Here is an 18,288-nt window from a genome sequence, read left to right on the forward strand (position 1 = left end):
ATTGTGTGACGTCCCAGTTGCATCTTGGCAGTGCTTAGTATTATCAGATTTTGTTCTTAAATTATAGTTACTCTAGTAGATGTGTAGATGTTTATCAGTATTGTTTTACTTCACAGTTCTCTAATGGTTAATGATGCAAGTATATTTTCAAGTACTTGTTAGCCATACATATACTTTCTTTCATGATGTCTGTTGAACTCGACTCATTTTTTAAAAAATAATTAAGGCTTTTGAGAATTATTTATGTGTTTTGGATAGAAGTCCTTTATCAGATATGCCATATGCAAAAATTGCATCTCAGTTTGTTGTTTGCCTTTTCATTCTCTTAACAGCATTTTTAAAGAAGATTTTTAATTCTGATGAAAGCTGTATTTAAAATTTTTTCTTTTGTGAATCAAGCTTTTGGTATCATAGCTGAGAGATCTTTGCCTCAGCCAAGGTGACGAAGGTTTTATGTTTTGTTTTAGATGTTGTATAATTTTAGGTTTTATATTTAGATCTGTGATCTACTTTGAGTTAATACTTCTGTAAATTATTGTCTGACAATATATATTTAATGACTTCAGTTATTTTACGTTTGTGAAGATTTGGTTTTTGAGCCGGTAAATGCTCTATTTGCTGATTTCCTCATGCGCATGTATCTACATGTACTGTGCACGTGTATTCTGCTTCGTGGGTGGCGTGATCTGCAGCCATCAAGATTGTTCATGGTGTTGTTAGGTCTTCCATGGGCTTTGTAGTGTTCTGTCTGCTTATTCTATCAATTACTGAAAGAGGAATATTACACTCTCCAACTATAATTGTGGGTTTATTTGTCCTCTCATTTCTAGTGATTTTTGCTTTATGTATTTTGACGTTCTTACTGAGGTGACTGGTTATGGTTTCATTATTAAATGTCCTTTTTTTATCCATGATGATATATCTGGTTCTGAGGTACACATTGTCTGATACTACCAATACTACTGTAGCTATCCCAGCTTCTTTTCATTTACATTTACAGTCGGTTTCTTTTTTAATAGATTTAGTATAGTTTGGTCTTGTTTTTGTATCCAATCTGACAGTCTCTGTCTTTTTAGTGATTTGTAAGGCCGTTTATATTTAATTGATTGTTAATATATTTGGATTAAAATCTTCTATCTTGCTAGATTTTATTTAGTTTTTCTTTTTCTGCCTTCTTTTGGATTATTTTTATAATTACATTTTATCTTCATTATTGACTGGTAATTTATGTCTCTTAATTTTTTGCAGTGGTTGCCCTGGGTTTATCATATACATCTTTAATTAATGGAGTCTTATCTTCAAATAATATACCACTTAACACTGATAATCCCTTAGTACAGTATATCTCTAATACTTTCCTCCATTGTTTTCATACATTTTACTTTCACTATACTGTAAGCACACAATATACTGCTACTGTTTTTGCTATAATATCTTTATAGCAATTAAAAAATTAATTTCATATCTGTCGTCAGTATTACTCATTTCAGCTTTTTGGCTGGTGTATTCCTTCTGCCTAAAGAACTTCCTTTAAACATATCTAGCATTGCAGCTCTGTTGGCTTTGAATTGTCTTAGATTTTGTTTGCCTGAAAAAAATGTTTATTTCTGTTTCAGGTTTGAAAATTATTTTCAGTTGATATAGTTTTTTTTTTCATTATTTGATTTTTTTTCTTTTAGCATGTTAACTATATCACACCTTCTATATTATTATATCTATATCATTGCCTTCTCATTTCCTTGGTTTCTGAGAACTCTGTTACTTGTATCTTTGGTCTTCTATAGGTTATATATATATTTTGTTATCTCCTTGGCCAGCTTTAAGATTTTCGCTTCACTTTTAGTTTTCAGCAGTTTTATTTTGTAATGTTTTATTTGGTGTTAATTCTGTTAGTTGTTTCTGTACTTCTTGGATCTCTGGTTTGACTTCTGCCATCAATGTTGGAAAATTCTTAAGACATTTTCTTTTCAAATATTTCCTGTGCCTCATTTTATTTTTCTACTCTTTCTAGAACTCCTATTGCATGTATGTTAGACGATATGAAAATTTCTTACCATTCTAAGTTGGTGTTCTATTTTATTTTTTCCCATTTTTTTTCTTTTTGTGTTTCAGTTTGGATATTTTCTGTTGATCTGTTTTCAGGTTCACTGCCTGCTTCCTTAGCTGTGTTGAGTCTGTTGATGAGCCATTTGTAAATGGACTTTATCTCTTTTATCATGTTTTTGGTTTGTAGCATTTCTTCTGGATTCTTTCTGATGGTTTCTGTCTCTTTGCTGTAATCCCTGTCTGTTTTGCCTGTTGTCTTGCAGATCTTCCATGAGAACTTCAAGCATAAAATAATATTTATCTTAATTCCTTAGCTAATAGTTCCAATATCTGGGTCTCTCTTACTCTAGTTATATTATTTGGTTTTTGTTCTTGACAGTGTGTTGTTTTCATTCTTGCTTTTTGTATGTTGGATGTTGGACATCTTGTCTAGGACAGTGAAGATGGAGATAAATTGTATTTGTACCTGCACATGAGCCCATCTTGTTTTTGCTAGCCTCTTAGTGGGACAGGGGACGGCTTGATTTAGTCTAGAACTGGCTTTGGCTTTGGCTGTTGCTCTTCTTTTCCTCAGGGCATTACAGGCTTCAGACTCCTCTAGAGTTAGTGTTTGTTTCACCCTCAGCTGTAGATCTTTCCTTTGTGCCTGTGTCTCAGAAAAGGTTTCTCTTTGCACGTCCCTCAGCAATAAACTACTGTTACTTGTTACTCAGTGTTTGTCAGTGGTTCATTTTTTTCTTGTTCTGATTCAGCTTTGGTCTTAGGAATACTTTGGGACCCAGGGTCCAGAGGGTCTAGGACCCGCTTTCCCAGCTTTAGGAAGACTGTAGCAGTCTGGGTTTATAATATATTCCTGCCTCCACTAAGATAGAGGGCCTTTCTTTCCCCTTCCTCCAGCTGCAGTGGGGTTTTATTTGTGTTCTAAGGGCTTCCCAGGTGGCTCAGTGGTAGAGAATCCACCTGCCAAGAAGGGGAGGTGGGTTGATCCCTGGATCGGAAAGGTCCCCTGAAGAAGGAAATGGCAACCCACTCCAGTATTCTTGCCTGGGAAATCCCATGGGCAGAGGAGCCTGGCAGGCTATGGTCTATGGGGTTGCAGAGAATCTGACACAATTGAGTGATTAAAAAACAAAACAGCAAAGGTCATCCTGTCTCACTGGCTTCCCTCAGCACCTGAAAGTTCTTGTTCCCTAGGGACAGAGTTGAAGAATCTGGGCTGTGCTTCAGCTTCCTGCCTTTCCGCTGGTGGTTGCTGTCCCCTTTCCCCAAGTCTTTTGTGTAATTTCTTACCTACCTACCCACAATCTTTCTCATGAGTCTCAGAGAGGTCTGTGGAGAAGAATCTGCAGGTGCGTTTGAATTCTTCTTGTATCTTTGTTTCCAGCAGGTTCAGTACCTTTATACCAAACCACGTTTGGCTTTTAGCAATTCAGTGGAAAATTTGGCTGAATTCTTAATCTGAGTTGTATCATACCTGGTATTTTCCCCAGGTAAGCAAGTGTTCCAGCTCCATTTGGCCTTGAAGGATGGTCTTTATTGGTTTTCCTGTGGACTTAACTCTATGATGTGTTAAAAAAATGTTGTCATTTTTCAGATTAATTTGCATTATTTTGTTGTTCTTGTAAGGATTGGAGCAGTGCTCTTTCCATCTTTCTACATATCCTAAGCAGAAGACAGATGTTTTGTTTTTCAGTGTTATCTGGCAAACTTTTGTCATGGGTTGATTTGAATGTGATGTAGGCTTACTAGAAACTGTTTGCCAACAATGTAAGGGAAAGCAGCCCTGGCTGTTGGATTGTGTTAGGAAAGATGTTAGCCTAATTGCTAGATGGAAAATTGCATCCCGTGGAGGAGAGTCAAAAGTGTACTGAGGGAAGATAGCGAAAGCTGAATGCAGGAGGCCTGCAAGTAGCCGTGGTGAGTGAGTATTTCATTCAGGCAAGAAAGTCTGCCTTTTATGCCAGGGCCATGCAGGAAATGTTGCTCTGATGGAATGCAAAGTGAACAGAGGCCAGTAGTTCAGAAGCTAACACTGTGAACACCAAGTAGGAGCAAAGATCCCTTTTGTGAGGAACTTGTCACATCCTGCTTAAGTGTAGGCATCTGCTCAGAAATGCTATGCCTAGGTGGGATTCATGCTATATGAATTTGTAGTGGCTAAATACCTTGCATCTTGGAGGGTAAAATGGAAGACAGAGAATTCCTATCTGCCTTGAACTGATATCATAGATAGTTTAGTTTTAACTTAGTTTTAAAACTATGGTTTTACAGCTTTTTGTATCAGTATATTTCTTTCAGATATTGAAGAGATCCAGCTATTTTTCTAGCTAGATAAGTAAATAAGCACTAGACACTTATTTAAAAGTCTGATGTCCAAATGAGATGAGAGTAATTTCAAATGCCGGCTAATATACCACCAAACACAATCTGCTTTTTTTTTTTTTTTTGGTAGAAACTTTTTAAAATTTACTGAAGATATTCCAAGAAAATATGTAGCAATAAAATGGATAGCTATTACAAAAGAATAATCAGTGAACAAAGAAGAGCTTTGAAATCAAATATATGATACCAATTTTTGAAAAAATTCAGTTGAAGATTCAAGAAATAAAATTGTGAAGAATCTTGTAACTGAAGAAAAGACAAACATGAATGTCAGGAGAAAACAACATACTTGAACTTTTAATGCATAAAATCCAACATATTTCAATGAAGTGATAAAATTCAGTTTTTCAAGTCTAAAGGACACAAGTGTCCATACTGTAAAACCTCAGTTTAGCACAAGAAATAAAACAAAATAACAAACCATACAGATTTCTCAGGGGGCAGCTAAGGTGGTCTGTTATTCATTCCCATCTCTTTAAGAATTTTCCACAGTTTGCTGTGATTCACACAGTCAAAGGCTTTGGCGTAGTCATTAAAGCAGAAGTAGAGGTTTTTCTGGAACTCTCTTGATTTTTCTATGATCCAAAAGATGCACAATCTGCTTTAAGGGGCAGTTCAAACCAGTCATTAAATGATACTTAGAACTACATATAATTAAATTCATTATAGATGTTTGTTTGATTTAACAGTTAATTTCCTTGATGTTATTTTGGATCATTTGAGTTGTCATAATTGAGCTTATGTTTTTGTATATATTCTAAATATTTTTAAAAGAATAACTGTTATGAGTACTGGTATTCCTATAAGCAAAAGTTTATGTTTACCTTATTGAATTATTCATCACAAAGATTTATTACCAGCTGTCCACAGTATTCATCAAATAAATATCCAGTTGTCATTTTAATGACAGTTTGTTCCCATGATTTCATATTTTCTTGCCTATAATCCTTCCTATTTTTTTTTTTTCCTCTGGATGACCTTCCTCTTGTTCAATTTCCTAGTCATTTTCATCAGCCGTTGAATATTCCTCATCTCAGGACATCTCATTGGTCATCTAAATATTTCTTTATATATCCTTCCTGTCTCTGAAATAGATACCTACCTGTTCATTTTCCTTTTTAACAACTCAGATATTCCAGTGCTTTCTGACCTTCAGTAGCATTATACCTGGTGCTTTGGTACCTTTTGCTGGTTAGTTGATAGTATCTATATAGTCTGACTAATGACAAGGTAAAATTGAAGTATTGCTGGCGTTAATCTTAGATTGAGAAACTAATAATCAAAAGGATCTTATTTTCTCATTCTTTATTGTCATTCATGAAGGTCAAAAAACATTTTTTTTCTTTTTACTGGTAATGTTAACCAGCACCATTCTAAGTTGTTTGCTTGTCTTATTTCTTCTATTACTGCGTCTGATCCTTTTCTCTTTTTGAGGCCATACCAGTGTTAGGATCCAGGACCAGACTTCCTTCATGTTTCTGTCAAGAATACCTCTGATACCATCACTTCTGACTTCTTTCTAGTTTTTGCAGAAAATTATTTTCTGTAGTGAGAAACATAATCCCCAACCAACAGGTACAAGCAAATATACACATTGAAATAGTATAACAGATACATACACATGAGTCTGTATTAAGCACTCAGAGACACACATTCATTTTAGATCTTGCACACACATTGTTAGCATGAATAAAATTTAAAAAGTAAAAGCATCTGAATGCCTACAGAGTGAAAGGTTCAGTGTTAGATTCTTTGAGAATGTTTTATTAGGGAAGGATAAGTATTTTAGTTACAGATGGAAGAGTGGGAGTAAAGGAGAAATAAGTTTTAGGTCTTTCTGTAAATTAGATTCCAGAAAACCTTCATAAATGTTTGATTATAAACCATATGGTAAATACCTTTCTCCTCAAACTTGTTGAACAAAGGTATGTGGTAGTTAGTAAAATATTGTAGTTTAGTTGTTTAATTTGTCTTGTCTTAACCTCTCTCTAACATATGTAAAATAAAGGAAAAAATATTATTTATGTAGGACATTACTGTTTTAAAAATGTTATGTTTTTATTTCCTTTGAAAGGACTTGGCAAAAGTTTGAAAAACTCACGTAGGTAGTATTTTTCCCTCCATCTTGTAGTTCTTCCATTTTACTCTGGTTCACTTTGCACTTGTTACCAGGTACCAGATTTCCCTGGAGATATATCTAAAGTTTAAATTTCAGCTTATTAAAATGGTAACTACTTTAAATATAACCAATAACCCTTTTCTTTAAGATTTTAATTATATCCATACATACTAAGATATTCATGGAGATGCATATTTGAGGATAATTAACATTGCTTGTGTGTACTCAGTCATGCCCACCTCTTTGCAACCCCATGGACTGTGACCCCATGGACTGTAGCCCTCCAGGCTCCTCTGTTCACGGGATTCTCCTGGCAGGAATACTGTAGTGGGTTGCCATTTCCTCCTCCAGGGGATCTTAAAAATTAGGATATGATCCCCACCACATCCCCGAATAGATAAGATAAAGCATATGCTAAAGAGTGATTTTCATAAGGCCAAAGTCATGACACCCATGTAACTATAAAATAAGCATAAATCAAACACATCATGCAACTCATTAACTAATGAAGTTATCAGTAATTTGTGAGGTGTGGTTCAAAGAGCACTTGAGGAATTTAGGATTTTTATAGACAGATAAGATTGCCAAAGTAGACACAATATTAGCTAATGTCCTAATGCATAAATTCTAAACTTTGAGATTCTGTTACCCTACTGAACAGAAATTTATACTATTTAAATAGTATGTGTATAACATATAGCATCCACATGAATTTGTACTAAGCACACAGACGCATTTTCATTTTAGATCTTGCACACATAAATAAAATTATTTTAGCATAAATAAAATTTTAAAAAATCCACCGATCATACATTATTTGCATTTCTTTTGAATAAAATCTAAAATTTACCCCTTGTCCCTACTGAGGATAGTACCTATTGATTAGTCCATAGAAAGTCAGTTAAAGTCACGAGTCTAGCTCTGTGTGAACGAATGCCCAAGAATATCTTTTGTCCATTCCCTAAGATTTAGATAGTGTTTCTGATATGTGAACTATATTTTTAATAGAATTATAGTTTGTAAAATTTGAATTTGAACATTAGTGACATACTGAAACATTCAAATCATTGCAGAATAAGAGAAGCTACTTTCTGAAATTTGATCCTACTGATTTTAATATCAGTCTCTTTAAGCTTTGTATTCCTAACCAAGACTCGTGGGGTTTTTTTATGTTTTCCCATGTTATTTTCCAAATTATTAAATGCTTAAAGGAAGAATTCATTTTTAAAAATATCCCCTTTTCAAAAATATAAGCAATTTCTTTTTCATTTAAAATGTTGAAATATAAGCAATTTCTTTTTCATTTAAAATGTTGCTGTTGTTCAGTTGCTCAGTTGTATATGACTCTTTGCAACCCCATGAACGGCAGCATGCCAGGCTTCCCTGTCCTTCACTATCTCCCTGAGTTTGTTCAAACTCACGTCCATTGAGTTGGTGATGCCATCCAACCATCTCATCCTCTGTCACCCCCTTCTTCTCCTGCCCTCAGTCTTTCCCAGCAACAGGGTCTTCTCCAATGAGTCAGCTCTTCGCATCAGGTGGCCACAGTATTGGAGCTTCAGCTTTAACATCCATCCTTCCAGTGAATATTCAGGGTTAATTTCCTTTAGGATGACTGGCTTGATCTCTTTGCTGTCCAAGACCCTCAAGAGTCTTCTTCAGCACCATAGTTCGAAAACATCAATTCTATAGCACTCAGCCTTTTTTATGGCCAGCTCTCACATCTGTACCTGACTACTGGAAAACCATATAGACCTTTGTCGGCCAAGTGATGTCTCTGCTTTGTAATACACTGTCTGGGTTTGTCATAGCTTTTCTTCCAAGGAGCAATCATCTTTTAATTTCATGGCTGTAGTCACCGTCCACAGTGATTTTAAAGCCCGAGAAAATAAAGTCTGTCACTGTTTCTATTTTTTTCCCCATTTATTTGCCTTGAAATGATGGGACTAGATGCCATGAACTTAGGTTTTAGAATGTTGAGTTCTAAGCCAGCTTTTTCACTCTTTTCTTTCACCTTCATCAAAGACTCTTTGGTTCCTCTTTGCTTTCTGCCATTAGGGTGATGTCATCTGTATATCTGAGGTTATTGATATTTCTTCTGGCAATCTTAATTCCAGCTTGAGCTTCATCCAGCCCAGAATTTTGCATGAGGTACTCTGCATATATGTTAAATAAGCAGAGTGACAATATACAGCCTTGATGTACACCTTTCCCAATAATACATTAGCTTTTTTTTCTTTATACCTTTTGATCCCTTTAACCCATTTCTTCACACCCCTTCCCACCTAGTAGTTCTCTGTTTTTATGAGCTTGTTTTTGTTTGCCAACTTTCAAGATTCCCCATATGAGATGCCATTTATCTTTCTCCTTCTGACTTAGCCAGAAGGTAAAGAGGTTTTGAAGAAACTTCCTTGCTGGTTTTATTTAGATTTTAAAACATTTTTTTTGTTGTGCTGGTTTTTGCCGTACAGTAACACAAATCAGCCATAATTACATATACATTCCCTCCATTTCCTCTCCTCCCCTCCCACCTTCCCTCCCTCCAAGTCATCACAGAGCTCCAGACTGGGCTTCCTGTGCTACACAGCAACTTCTCACTAGCTGTCCATCTTATACCCAATAGTATATGTGTATTGATGCTACTTTCTCCGTTCATCCTACTCTCTTCCTCCCCTACTGTGTCCACAAGTCCATTCTTGACCTGTGCATCTCCTTTCCTTCCCTGAAAATAGGTTCATCAATATCATTTTTCTAGATTACATATATATATATATGTTAATATAGTATGTTTGTTTTTCTCTTTCTGACTTACTTCACTATGATAACAAGCTCTAGGTTCATCCACCTCACTAGAACTGACTCAGATTCATTCTCTTTTGTAGTTGAGTAATATTTCACTGTATATATGTACCATATCTTCTTTATCCATTCATCAGTTGATGAACATCTAGGTTGCTTCCATGTCTTGGCTACTGTAAACAGGGCGGCTGTGAACATTGGAATACATGTGTCGTCTTTGTTTAGGGCTGTCTCAGAGTATACGCCCAGTAGTGCAGTTGCTGAGTCATATGGCAGATTTATTCCTCATTTTTTTTTTAAGGAATCTCCATACTGTTCTCCATAATGGCTGTATCAGTTTACATTCCCACCAACAGTGTAGGAGGGTTCCCTTTTCTCCATCTCCTCTCCAGCATTTATTGTTTGTAGATTTTTTGATGATGGCCATTCTGACTGGTGTGAGGTGATACCTCACTGTTTTGGTTTGCATTTCTCTAATGATTAGTGATGTTGAACACATTTTCATGTGTTTGCTGTATGCCCATTTTTAAATTGGATGTTTGTTTTTTGCTGTTGAATTCTGAGTTCTTTATACATTTTTGGATATTAGCTCCTTACCAGATATATGATTTCCAAGTACTGTCTCCCATTGAGTTTGTTGCCTTTTCATTTTCTTGATGGTTCCTTTTGCTGTGCAGAAGCTTTTTAATATGATGTAGTCCTACTTATTTATTTTTACTTTTATTGCTTTAACTTTTGGTGTCAGATTAAAAAAAATTAATGCCAAGACCTCTGTCAAGGAGCTTATAGCCTGTGTTTTCTTCTAGGAGTTTTAAGGTCCCAGGTCTTATGCTCAAATCTTTGAGCTATTTTGAGTTAACTTAAGCTTTGACTTAAGCTTAATTGAGTTTAAAATCTTTCTAATATTATCAGTTGACTAGTTAGGTGGAAATCTATCAATCATTTGGAAATCTATCAGTCATTTAAGATTTATTACTAGGCTGGAAATTATAAATGATATGGTGGTTTTACTTTAAAAGAAACACTTGTCAATAACAGAAACCATAAGATTCACTGCTAGTTGTTATATATAACAATAAGGAGCATAAGAATGGTAATAATCCTAAAAATTTGACTCAGAGCAATTACCCTGATGAATAAATTGTACTCATTTCACCAAAATTATTATTTCTTTATCATAATGTCTTTAGTACTCTAAAAATTATGGTGAAAAAGATAGTATATAATTTGATTAGATCAAATTTGGATCTTCATTATGGGGACTGAAAGACTTTCTACACAAAGAGTTGTCTACCAGGCTAGGCTTACAAACCTGTACTCATACAATTGCTTGAAAGGAAATATAAAAAAGTATAAAAGTAAACCAGCTGAATTTTTTTTTTAAGTATAAAAGTAAAATTTCAAAGATCAGGTTATAAAAATAATTTTCCCCCTCTGTTTGTGATGGCATAATATCACTTCTCATCCTAATTTATATGTAATTTTATCCAACATGAAAGTAGATACTTTTAAAGATGATTTATGATTCATTCTGTGTCTTACATAACTATTTTAAAATTAAAGATTATGAATTCCATTTGTAGATGAGAAAAGTCAAAATTGGTCTTTTTACTTTGGTATATGTTAAGATAGTATTATGAAATTCACTTTGATGCAGTATTTTATAATAGTAATAGTTTAGTGAATTCCCTTTTTAAACTTAAACTCATTGCATATTATTTCTACATTATATTCTGGACAAAGCAATAAAATTGCTGTAGAATGATAACAAGATTTTTGTAACTGGGAAGTGCTGCTTTAGAGTGATACAGTGGGTTATTTTCTGAAATGTTCCATTCCTCTGAAAATGGTATTAAGTGTTTTTTGAAAAATGAATGGTTCCGTCTTCTCCACAAGTAGGCATTGTTTGATTTTTAAGAAGATTTGCTTTTGAGCTACCAAAATGAGTCTTTTTATTAATTAACCATTTTAGAGTAGATGAAAATGTCAATAGATATGGAAGTTTTATAGTAGATAATAAAGAAGTGATGATAGTATGTTTAAATCAATGTTCTAATACTGTTATGCACTTGTATCTTTTTGTGTGTTAATCACTCAGTCATGTCTGACTCTTTTGTGACCCCATGGATTATAAACCTGCCAGGCTCCTCTGTCCATGGGATTATCCAGGCAGGAATACTGGAGTGGGTAGCCTTCCCTTCTTCCTGACTCAGGGACTGAACCCACGTCTCCTGCATTGCAAGTGGATTCTTTACTATCTGAGCTGCTAGGAATGTCTGTCTTTTTGTGTCTTTTGTACTTTGTATTAGAATTTTCATCAGTTGTGTCATTATTTCTGTGTTTTCATATTTAGAATCTTAGGGTAAAAAGGGGTCACACATAATACATGTGGCCTCAATATGTTTTGAACACTTATTTTCTAGTTTTCATTTTAATTTTGGTGATCATTGCTTTGGAGGACTGAATTTTTATTTAATTATTCTTATTTTCCTCTTTGCCAGGTAATAAAACATCTCCCATAAGACAAAATGACTCCCTGATTTGCATTGTTTTATATTTTAACTTTTGTGCAGGTTTGGTGTATTAGTGATTTCTTTAAGAACTGTAAGAAAAGGGAATATAGGAAATTTTCCTAGTATAAATTTTTGTAATTTGAGAAGCTGCAATGAATGGTTTTAGAGAAAATGACCTAGCGTGGGAATCCAAATTTGTTTTACCGCATTGACTCGAAAACGTGTTAGTTTTTTGTTTTAATATATAGATTATTTACTTTCTAATCTGTTTCTGTAATTTACTAATGTCAAGAAATCTTTCTCTAAACAATTTCCTTTTTAAAAATTAGAGTTAGGGTTAGAATTAGCATTCGAATTTCACTTCAGACCTAAAGCCTCACTTCCCCACGCTCAGCCTTGAAAAATGTAGTATCATATTTTTGCTTGTGTATTTGAAATTACTATGTTTGTGAAATCACATTCCTCTGTGATGGTTGCTGTCACTTAGAGTTCAGTTTGCTGTCTGTTAAAAGGTGATTTGTCCTCTTGGAAGCAGTTGTCTGTATCGTTTATATGTTGCATTCTGGCAAGTGGTGTCATTTTCCAAAGGCAATTGAAAACACCACCAGCTGTGTGCTGAAAGGAAGGCTTCTCCTTCCTGCTTAGGATACCACTCCTGACTCACTTGAAAAGATGATTCTTAGATACAAGCATTTTCATACAGTAAGATTCTTTCCTATTGTTGCAGACTTGTCCTAAAATGTTGTTTCCCTCATTCTTTTTGAAACATATATTATGCAATAAATTAGAAACAGTTATGGCTGTTTTACCAGCCTCCTCTCCACTTTCTCCTCACTCTCACCTTCTCAATAAAAATGAGATTATTGCAGCGGAAATGGAGATGTTTCACCACAGTAGATAGTTCTCTAAATTGTTAATTTGAAGTAATGGTGGTTTGAGTCAGATCACCTGACTGTTTAAATTGTTGTTTTTTTCTTGTTTTTGTTTAGCTTTGCTGTTTAGCCTTTGTTTGTTTAGCCTTTGCTGTTGATACAGTTTGGTATATGTACATAGCAGATCGACTGTTTTCACTTTAAATAGCCACCAGTGAATTTTGTCTTGCTTGGAAAATCCCATGGATGGAGGAGCCTGGTAGGCTACAGTCCATGGGGTCGCTAAGAGTCAGACACGACTGAGCGACTTCACTTTCACTTTTCACTTTCATGCACTGGAGAAGGAAATGGCAACCCACTCCAGTATTTTTGCCTGGAGAATCCCAGGGATGGCGGAGGCTGGTGGGCTGCCGTCTATGGGGTCGCACAGAGTCGGACATGACTGAGGTGGCTTAGCAGCAGCGGTAGCAGCAGTGAATTTTGTAAGAATATGGATTCTATAAACATTTTTGTAGTGAAGGAGAAAATTTGTTTTATGCAAATTTCCATAGTTACCATGTTCCTTTGTTAACACTTATTTTGCATAAATAAAAATATAATGGCAGTAATCTTAGCCAACTATTTAAAAAATTATATTCAGTAAGGGATAGTATATTCTCAAGTATATTTTATGTCATGAAAGAAAGTGAATTTGTACTAATTACATTTAAATTGATTTTTAGGAAAAACAAGAAATATTCAGAACTTATAAATTCGCAGAAAATAACTGCGAATTTTCCCTTTGGCCTTTGTTGTGCTAAGTTGTGTCCTACTCTTTGTGACACCGTGGACTGTAGCCTGCTAAGCTCCTCTATCCATGGGATTTCCCAGGCGAGAATGTTGAAGTGGGTTTCTGTTTCCTTCTCCAGGGAATCTTCCTGACCCAGGGGTCGAACCTACATCTCCTGCATGAGCAGGCAGATTCTTTACCACTCAGCCACCAAGAAAGTCCCTCTCTTTGGCTTATTAAACTTGAAATCTGTTGCTAATGAACTTTAAGGTATTTAGTAACTACAACTGCAAATGATCTTAATGTATTTAGGTGTATAGAGTGAGATTAACCAGACTGGATAGAAGATGACAACTGCTGTCTTCACTCGGCAAGATAGGTTATTTATTAGAGAAAATGGCCCAAATTAAATGTATAGGATGACAACTCACTAGAATTATGACCTCTTAGAGCTTAAAGAGACATCACAGATAATTTAATGCAGCTGCCTTCTTTGGCACATGGGTAAGCCTGGAGTGAATTCCTTTAGGTTGTCTTCTACAAGTCAGTGAATTTGTGGCAGAGCTAGGACAGAAACCTAGAATAATTGGCTCCTGGCTTAGTATCCTTCCAATTATCATATAATAATGTTTAACCTACGAAAGGGATTTAAATCATTTGGGATATCCTGGTAAAGCTTTTGGCCCTCTGTGCTACCATGACCAAAGAGAAAACATTTAGATTTAGTTAGAGTATTTTTCAGTAAAGGTTTTAGAAACAAACTGGAAAACTTTAATCTACTTCTTTTTATAAAAACCTGCAAAACTCTCTGGAATATTATAGAAGTAACCTATGGCTGATTCATGTTGAGGTTTGACAGAAAGCTACAAAATTCTGTAAAGCAATTGCTGCTGCTGCTGCTGCTAAGTCGCTTCAGTCGTGTCCGACTCTGTGCGACCCCATAGACGGCAGCCCACCAGGCTCCGCCATCCCTGGGGTTCTCCAGGCAAGAATACTGGAGTGGATTGCCGTTTCCTTCTCCAGTAAAGCAATTATCCTTCAATAAAAAAAAAAAAAAACCACAAAAAAAGCTCATTTACTTTGTAGAAGCATCTTATTCATCCTTATATTCCCAGCTCTAGAACACGTCCACTATGGAGAAGGAAATGGCAACCCACTCCAGTATTCTTGCCTGGAAAACCCCATGGACTGAGGAGCCTGGCAGGCTACAGAGAGTCAGACACAAAACAGTGAATGTTGAACAAATGAATAACATATCATTAAAATGTTAAGTTATAAGGGATATATGATACCAGTTTCTCAGGAGATATGTTTTCACTGTTTGAATATTGTGCCAAATGAGGGAAGATTGAGGGCAGGAGGAGAAGGGGCGACAGAGGAAGAGATGGTTGGATGGCATCACCGACTCAACGGACATGAGTTTGAGCAAACTCTCGGAGATAGTGAAGGATAGGGAAACCTGACGTGATGCAGTTCATGGAGTCACAAAGAGTCAGACACAACTTGATGACTTGAACAACAACAACAACTAAAGGGATTGATTTTTATACCAAGAAGTTACTCATATTGATAAGGTTTTGAAAATATTTAATCTGAGCTGCTAGTCTCTTTTTTTTTGATGAGATTTTAGAAATGGGTTATAGTAACTTGTTTCTTAACAGATATTGACAGTTTATTGAATTGCTTTTAAATGCTGTTCTATTATTAAATATTTATATAATATTTAATCATGTTGGAAACAGTATTGGATATTACCTCCTCATCACTTTTCTTGACGTTAATAGTGGCTCATTAAATGTTTTTTTTCTTTTTTTTACCTTTATAGGTTATTTTAGTATCTGCCAATAAATTGACTCGTTATATAGAACCATGCCAGTTAACGGAAGATTTTGGTGGGAGTCTCACCTATGATCACATGGATTGGTTAAATAAGAGGCTGGTTGGTATATTACAATGAGATAACATATTATTACGTAAAAATAAGACATATTTTGATAGCTATTTCATTTTAATCCACTAAAATGTAGATTGTTTTCCATTGTACAAAACCAAAGAAATATAACAGGTACCACGTGATAGCATTATGCTTGAAAGCAGATACTCTGGAGACAGACTCACAAGTGTTAACTGTTACTGTTGTCATTAGTAGCAGTATTAAAGTTGTAGATCTTTTGAGTTGAATAATAGTAGCATAATTTCCTGACAGATAATCTAGTTGATACACCATTTTCAAAGAAATATTTAGACATCAATTTGAGTTGAAAAGCAAGGTTAAGGTTTTTATTTCTGAAAATATATCTTCTTTCTCAGGACAGACTTTGGAAATCTGCTACTCTGTACACAAATACATTATTGTTTAATTGAACAGCTGGGGACTAAAAGAACAAATTTAAGTTAACTCAGTTTAGATTATATGCTAATGTTTTGGAGAACAGTGAGTTAATGGATATTTCAGAATGGATAACCAGTTCTTTTTTCACTGTATTTCGAATAATGATATTAGACAAAGAAGTGTCTATTTTGTTATAAACAGACTTGCCCAAATCCCGTTTTAGAAATATTTTAAATATTTTAAGAAATCATGTTAAGATTATAACCAATTTATTCTTCTGCTACATGCTTGTATATAAAACGTTTGAACTATTACATACAGTCAGAATGATTAATAGAATAACATAAAGAAATATTCTTTTAACTGGAAGTAGAGGCTTAGAACTGGTCTAAATAATGTTCATATAGTGAAAATGATTATTGGTGCAGACGTTTCTTAAGGCAACAGGAATAAATATAAACTGATCTGATTTAGGAATAAAATAATTTCTTAATGTATTTAAATTATAAAAATTCCCTAGCCATTAAAACTATTCACTGTTTTAGAAAGCAGTTTCGTCTTCTTAGTTGTAAGAAGCAGGTGGTTTTTGTCTTTTACACTGCTGGGCTCTAGTGATTGATTTGTGGACTCTGATATCCAGAGCTGGCACCAGAATCCCACCTGGCTAATTATGTTGCTCTTTGTTGAAAATTCTTCTGTTCATATCAGCTTTTAAGGTCATTCTTAATATGTTATTAAAATCTCATACTGTAGGTTTTTGAGAAGTTTACAAAGGAATCTACATCATTATTAGATGAACTTGCATTGATTAACAATGGAAGTGATAAAGGAAATCAGCAAGAGAAAGAAAGGTAAGTGGCTTGTTGTTCAGTCACTAAGCTTTTGTTTTTGTTTGTTTGTTTTTTAGTCACCGAGTCTTGTCTGACTCTTTGTGACCCTATGAACTGCAGCACGCCAGGCTTTCCTGTCCTTCAGGATCTCTGGGGGTTTGCTCAAACTCATGTCCATTGAGTTGGTGATGCCATCCAACAATCTCATCCTCTGTTGCCCCTTCTCCTCCTGCCCTCAGTCTTTCCCAGCATCAAGGTCTTTTCCAGTGAGTTAGCCCTTTGTATCAGGTGGCCAGAGTATTGGAGCTTCAACATCAGTCCTTCCAATGAGTATTCAAGGTTGATTTCCTTTAAGATTGACTGGTTTGATCTCCTTCCAGTCCAAGGGACTCTCAAGAGTCTTCTTCAGCACCACTATTCAAAAGCATCAATTCTTCGGCACTCAGCCTTCATTATGGTCCAACTCTTATATCTGTACCTTGCTACCGGAAAAAGCGTAGCTCTGACTGTACGGGCCTTTGTCGGCAAAGTGATGTCTCGGCTTTTTAATACCCTGTCTAGATTTATCATAGCTTCTCTTCCAAGGAGCTAACATCTTTTAATTTCATGGCTGCAGTCACCATCTGCAGTGATTTTGGAGCCCAAGAATATAAAATCTATCACTTGTTTCCACTTTTCACTCATCTATTTGCCATGAAGTGATGGAACCGAGTGCCAATATCTTAATTTTTTGAATGTTGGGTTTTACACGAGCTTTTTCACTTTGTTCTTTCACCCTCATCAAGAGGCTCTTTAGTTCCTCTTCACTTTCTGCCATTAGAGTGGTGTCATCTGCATATCTGAGGTTATTGATACTTCTCCTGGCAGTCTTGATTACAGCTTGTGCTTCATCCAGTCTGCATTTCATATGATGTATTCTGCATAGTTAAATAAGCAGGTGACAGCATACAGCCTTGACATACTCTTTTCTCGGCTTTGAACCAGTCCATTGTTCTGTTGTACAGTTGTAACTGTTGCTTCTTGTCCTGTATACAGGTTTCTCAGGTCAGGTGGTCTGGTATTCCCATCTCTTTAAGAATTTTCCACAGTTTGTTGTGATCCACATAGTCAAAGCTTTGCCATAGTCAAGGAAGCAAGTGTAAGTGTTTTTCTGGAATTACTTGCTTTTTCTGTGATCCAGTAGATATTGGCAATTTGATCTCTGATTCCTCTGCCTTTTCTAAATTCAGCTTGTACATCTGGAAGTTCTTGGTTCACATACTGTTGAAGCTTAGTTTGAAGGATTTTGAGCATTACCTTGCTAGCATGTGAAATGAGCTCAATTATACGGTAGTTTGAACATTCCTTGGCATTGTCTTTCTTTGGGATTGAAATGAAAACTGACCTTTTCTAGTCCTATAGCCACTGCTGATTTTTACAAATTTTCTGACATACTGAGTACAGCGCTGTAACTGAATAATCTTTTAGGATTTGAAATAGCTCAGCTAGAATTCCATCACCTCCCTAGCTTTGTTTGTAGTAATGCCTCCTAAGGCCCACTTGACCTCACACTTCAGGATGTGTGGCTCGAGATGAGTGACCATATTATCATGGCTACCTGGGTCATTTAGACCTTTTTAGTAAGTT

At 35.4% G+C, this 18,288-nt stretch overlaps 1 protein-coding gene across 10 annotated transcripts in view; it reads left to right on the forward strand.

Moving 5' to 3' along the window:
* The window catches only part of SESTD1 (SEC14 and spectrin domain containing 1), a 133,072-nt gene that overhangs the window by 73,004 nt on the left and 41,780 nt on the right, over positions 1–18,288 (forward strand). For all 10 annotated transcript variants that reach the window (XM_081579492.1, XM_081579495.1, XM_081579494.1 and 7 more), the window contains 2 exons: positions 15,326–15,439; positions 16,586–16,683. In XM_081579492.1, coding sequence (XP_081435618.1) covers positions 15,326–15,439; positions 16,586–16,683 — 212 coding nt within the window. The remainder of the gene's footprint in view (positions 1–15,325; positions 15,440–16,585; positions 16,684–18,288) is intronic.

This window comes from Giraffa tippelskirchi, chromosome 3, assembly GCF_054371585.1.
Source record: "Giraffa tippelskirchi isolate mGirTip1 chromosome 3, T2T-mGirTip1v1.2.pri, whole genome shotgun sequence".
Taxonomy (NCBI): domain Eukaryota; kingdom Metazoa; phylum Chordata; class Mammalia; order Artiodactyla; family Giraffidae; genus Giraffa; species Giraffa tippelskirchi.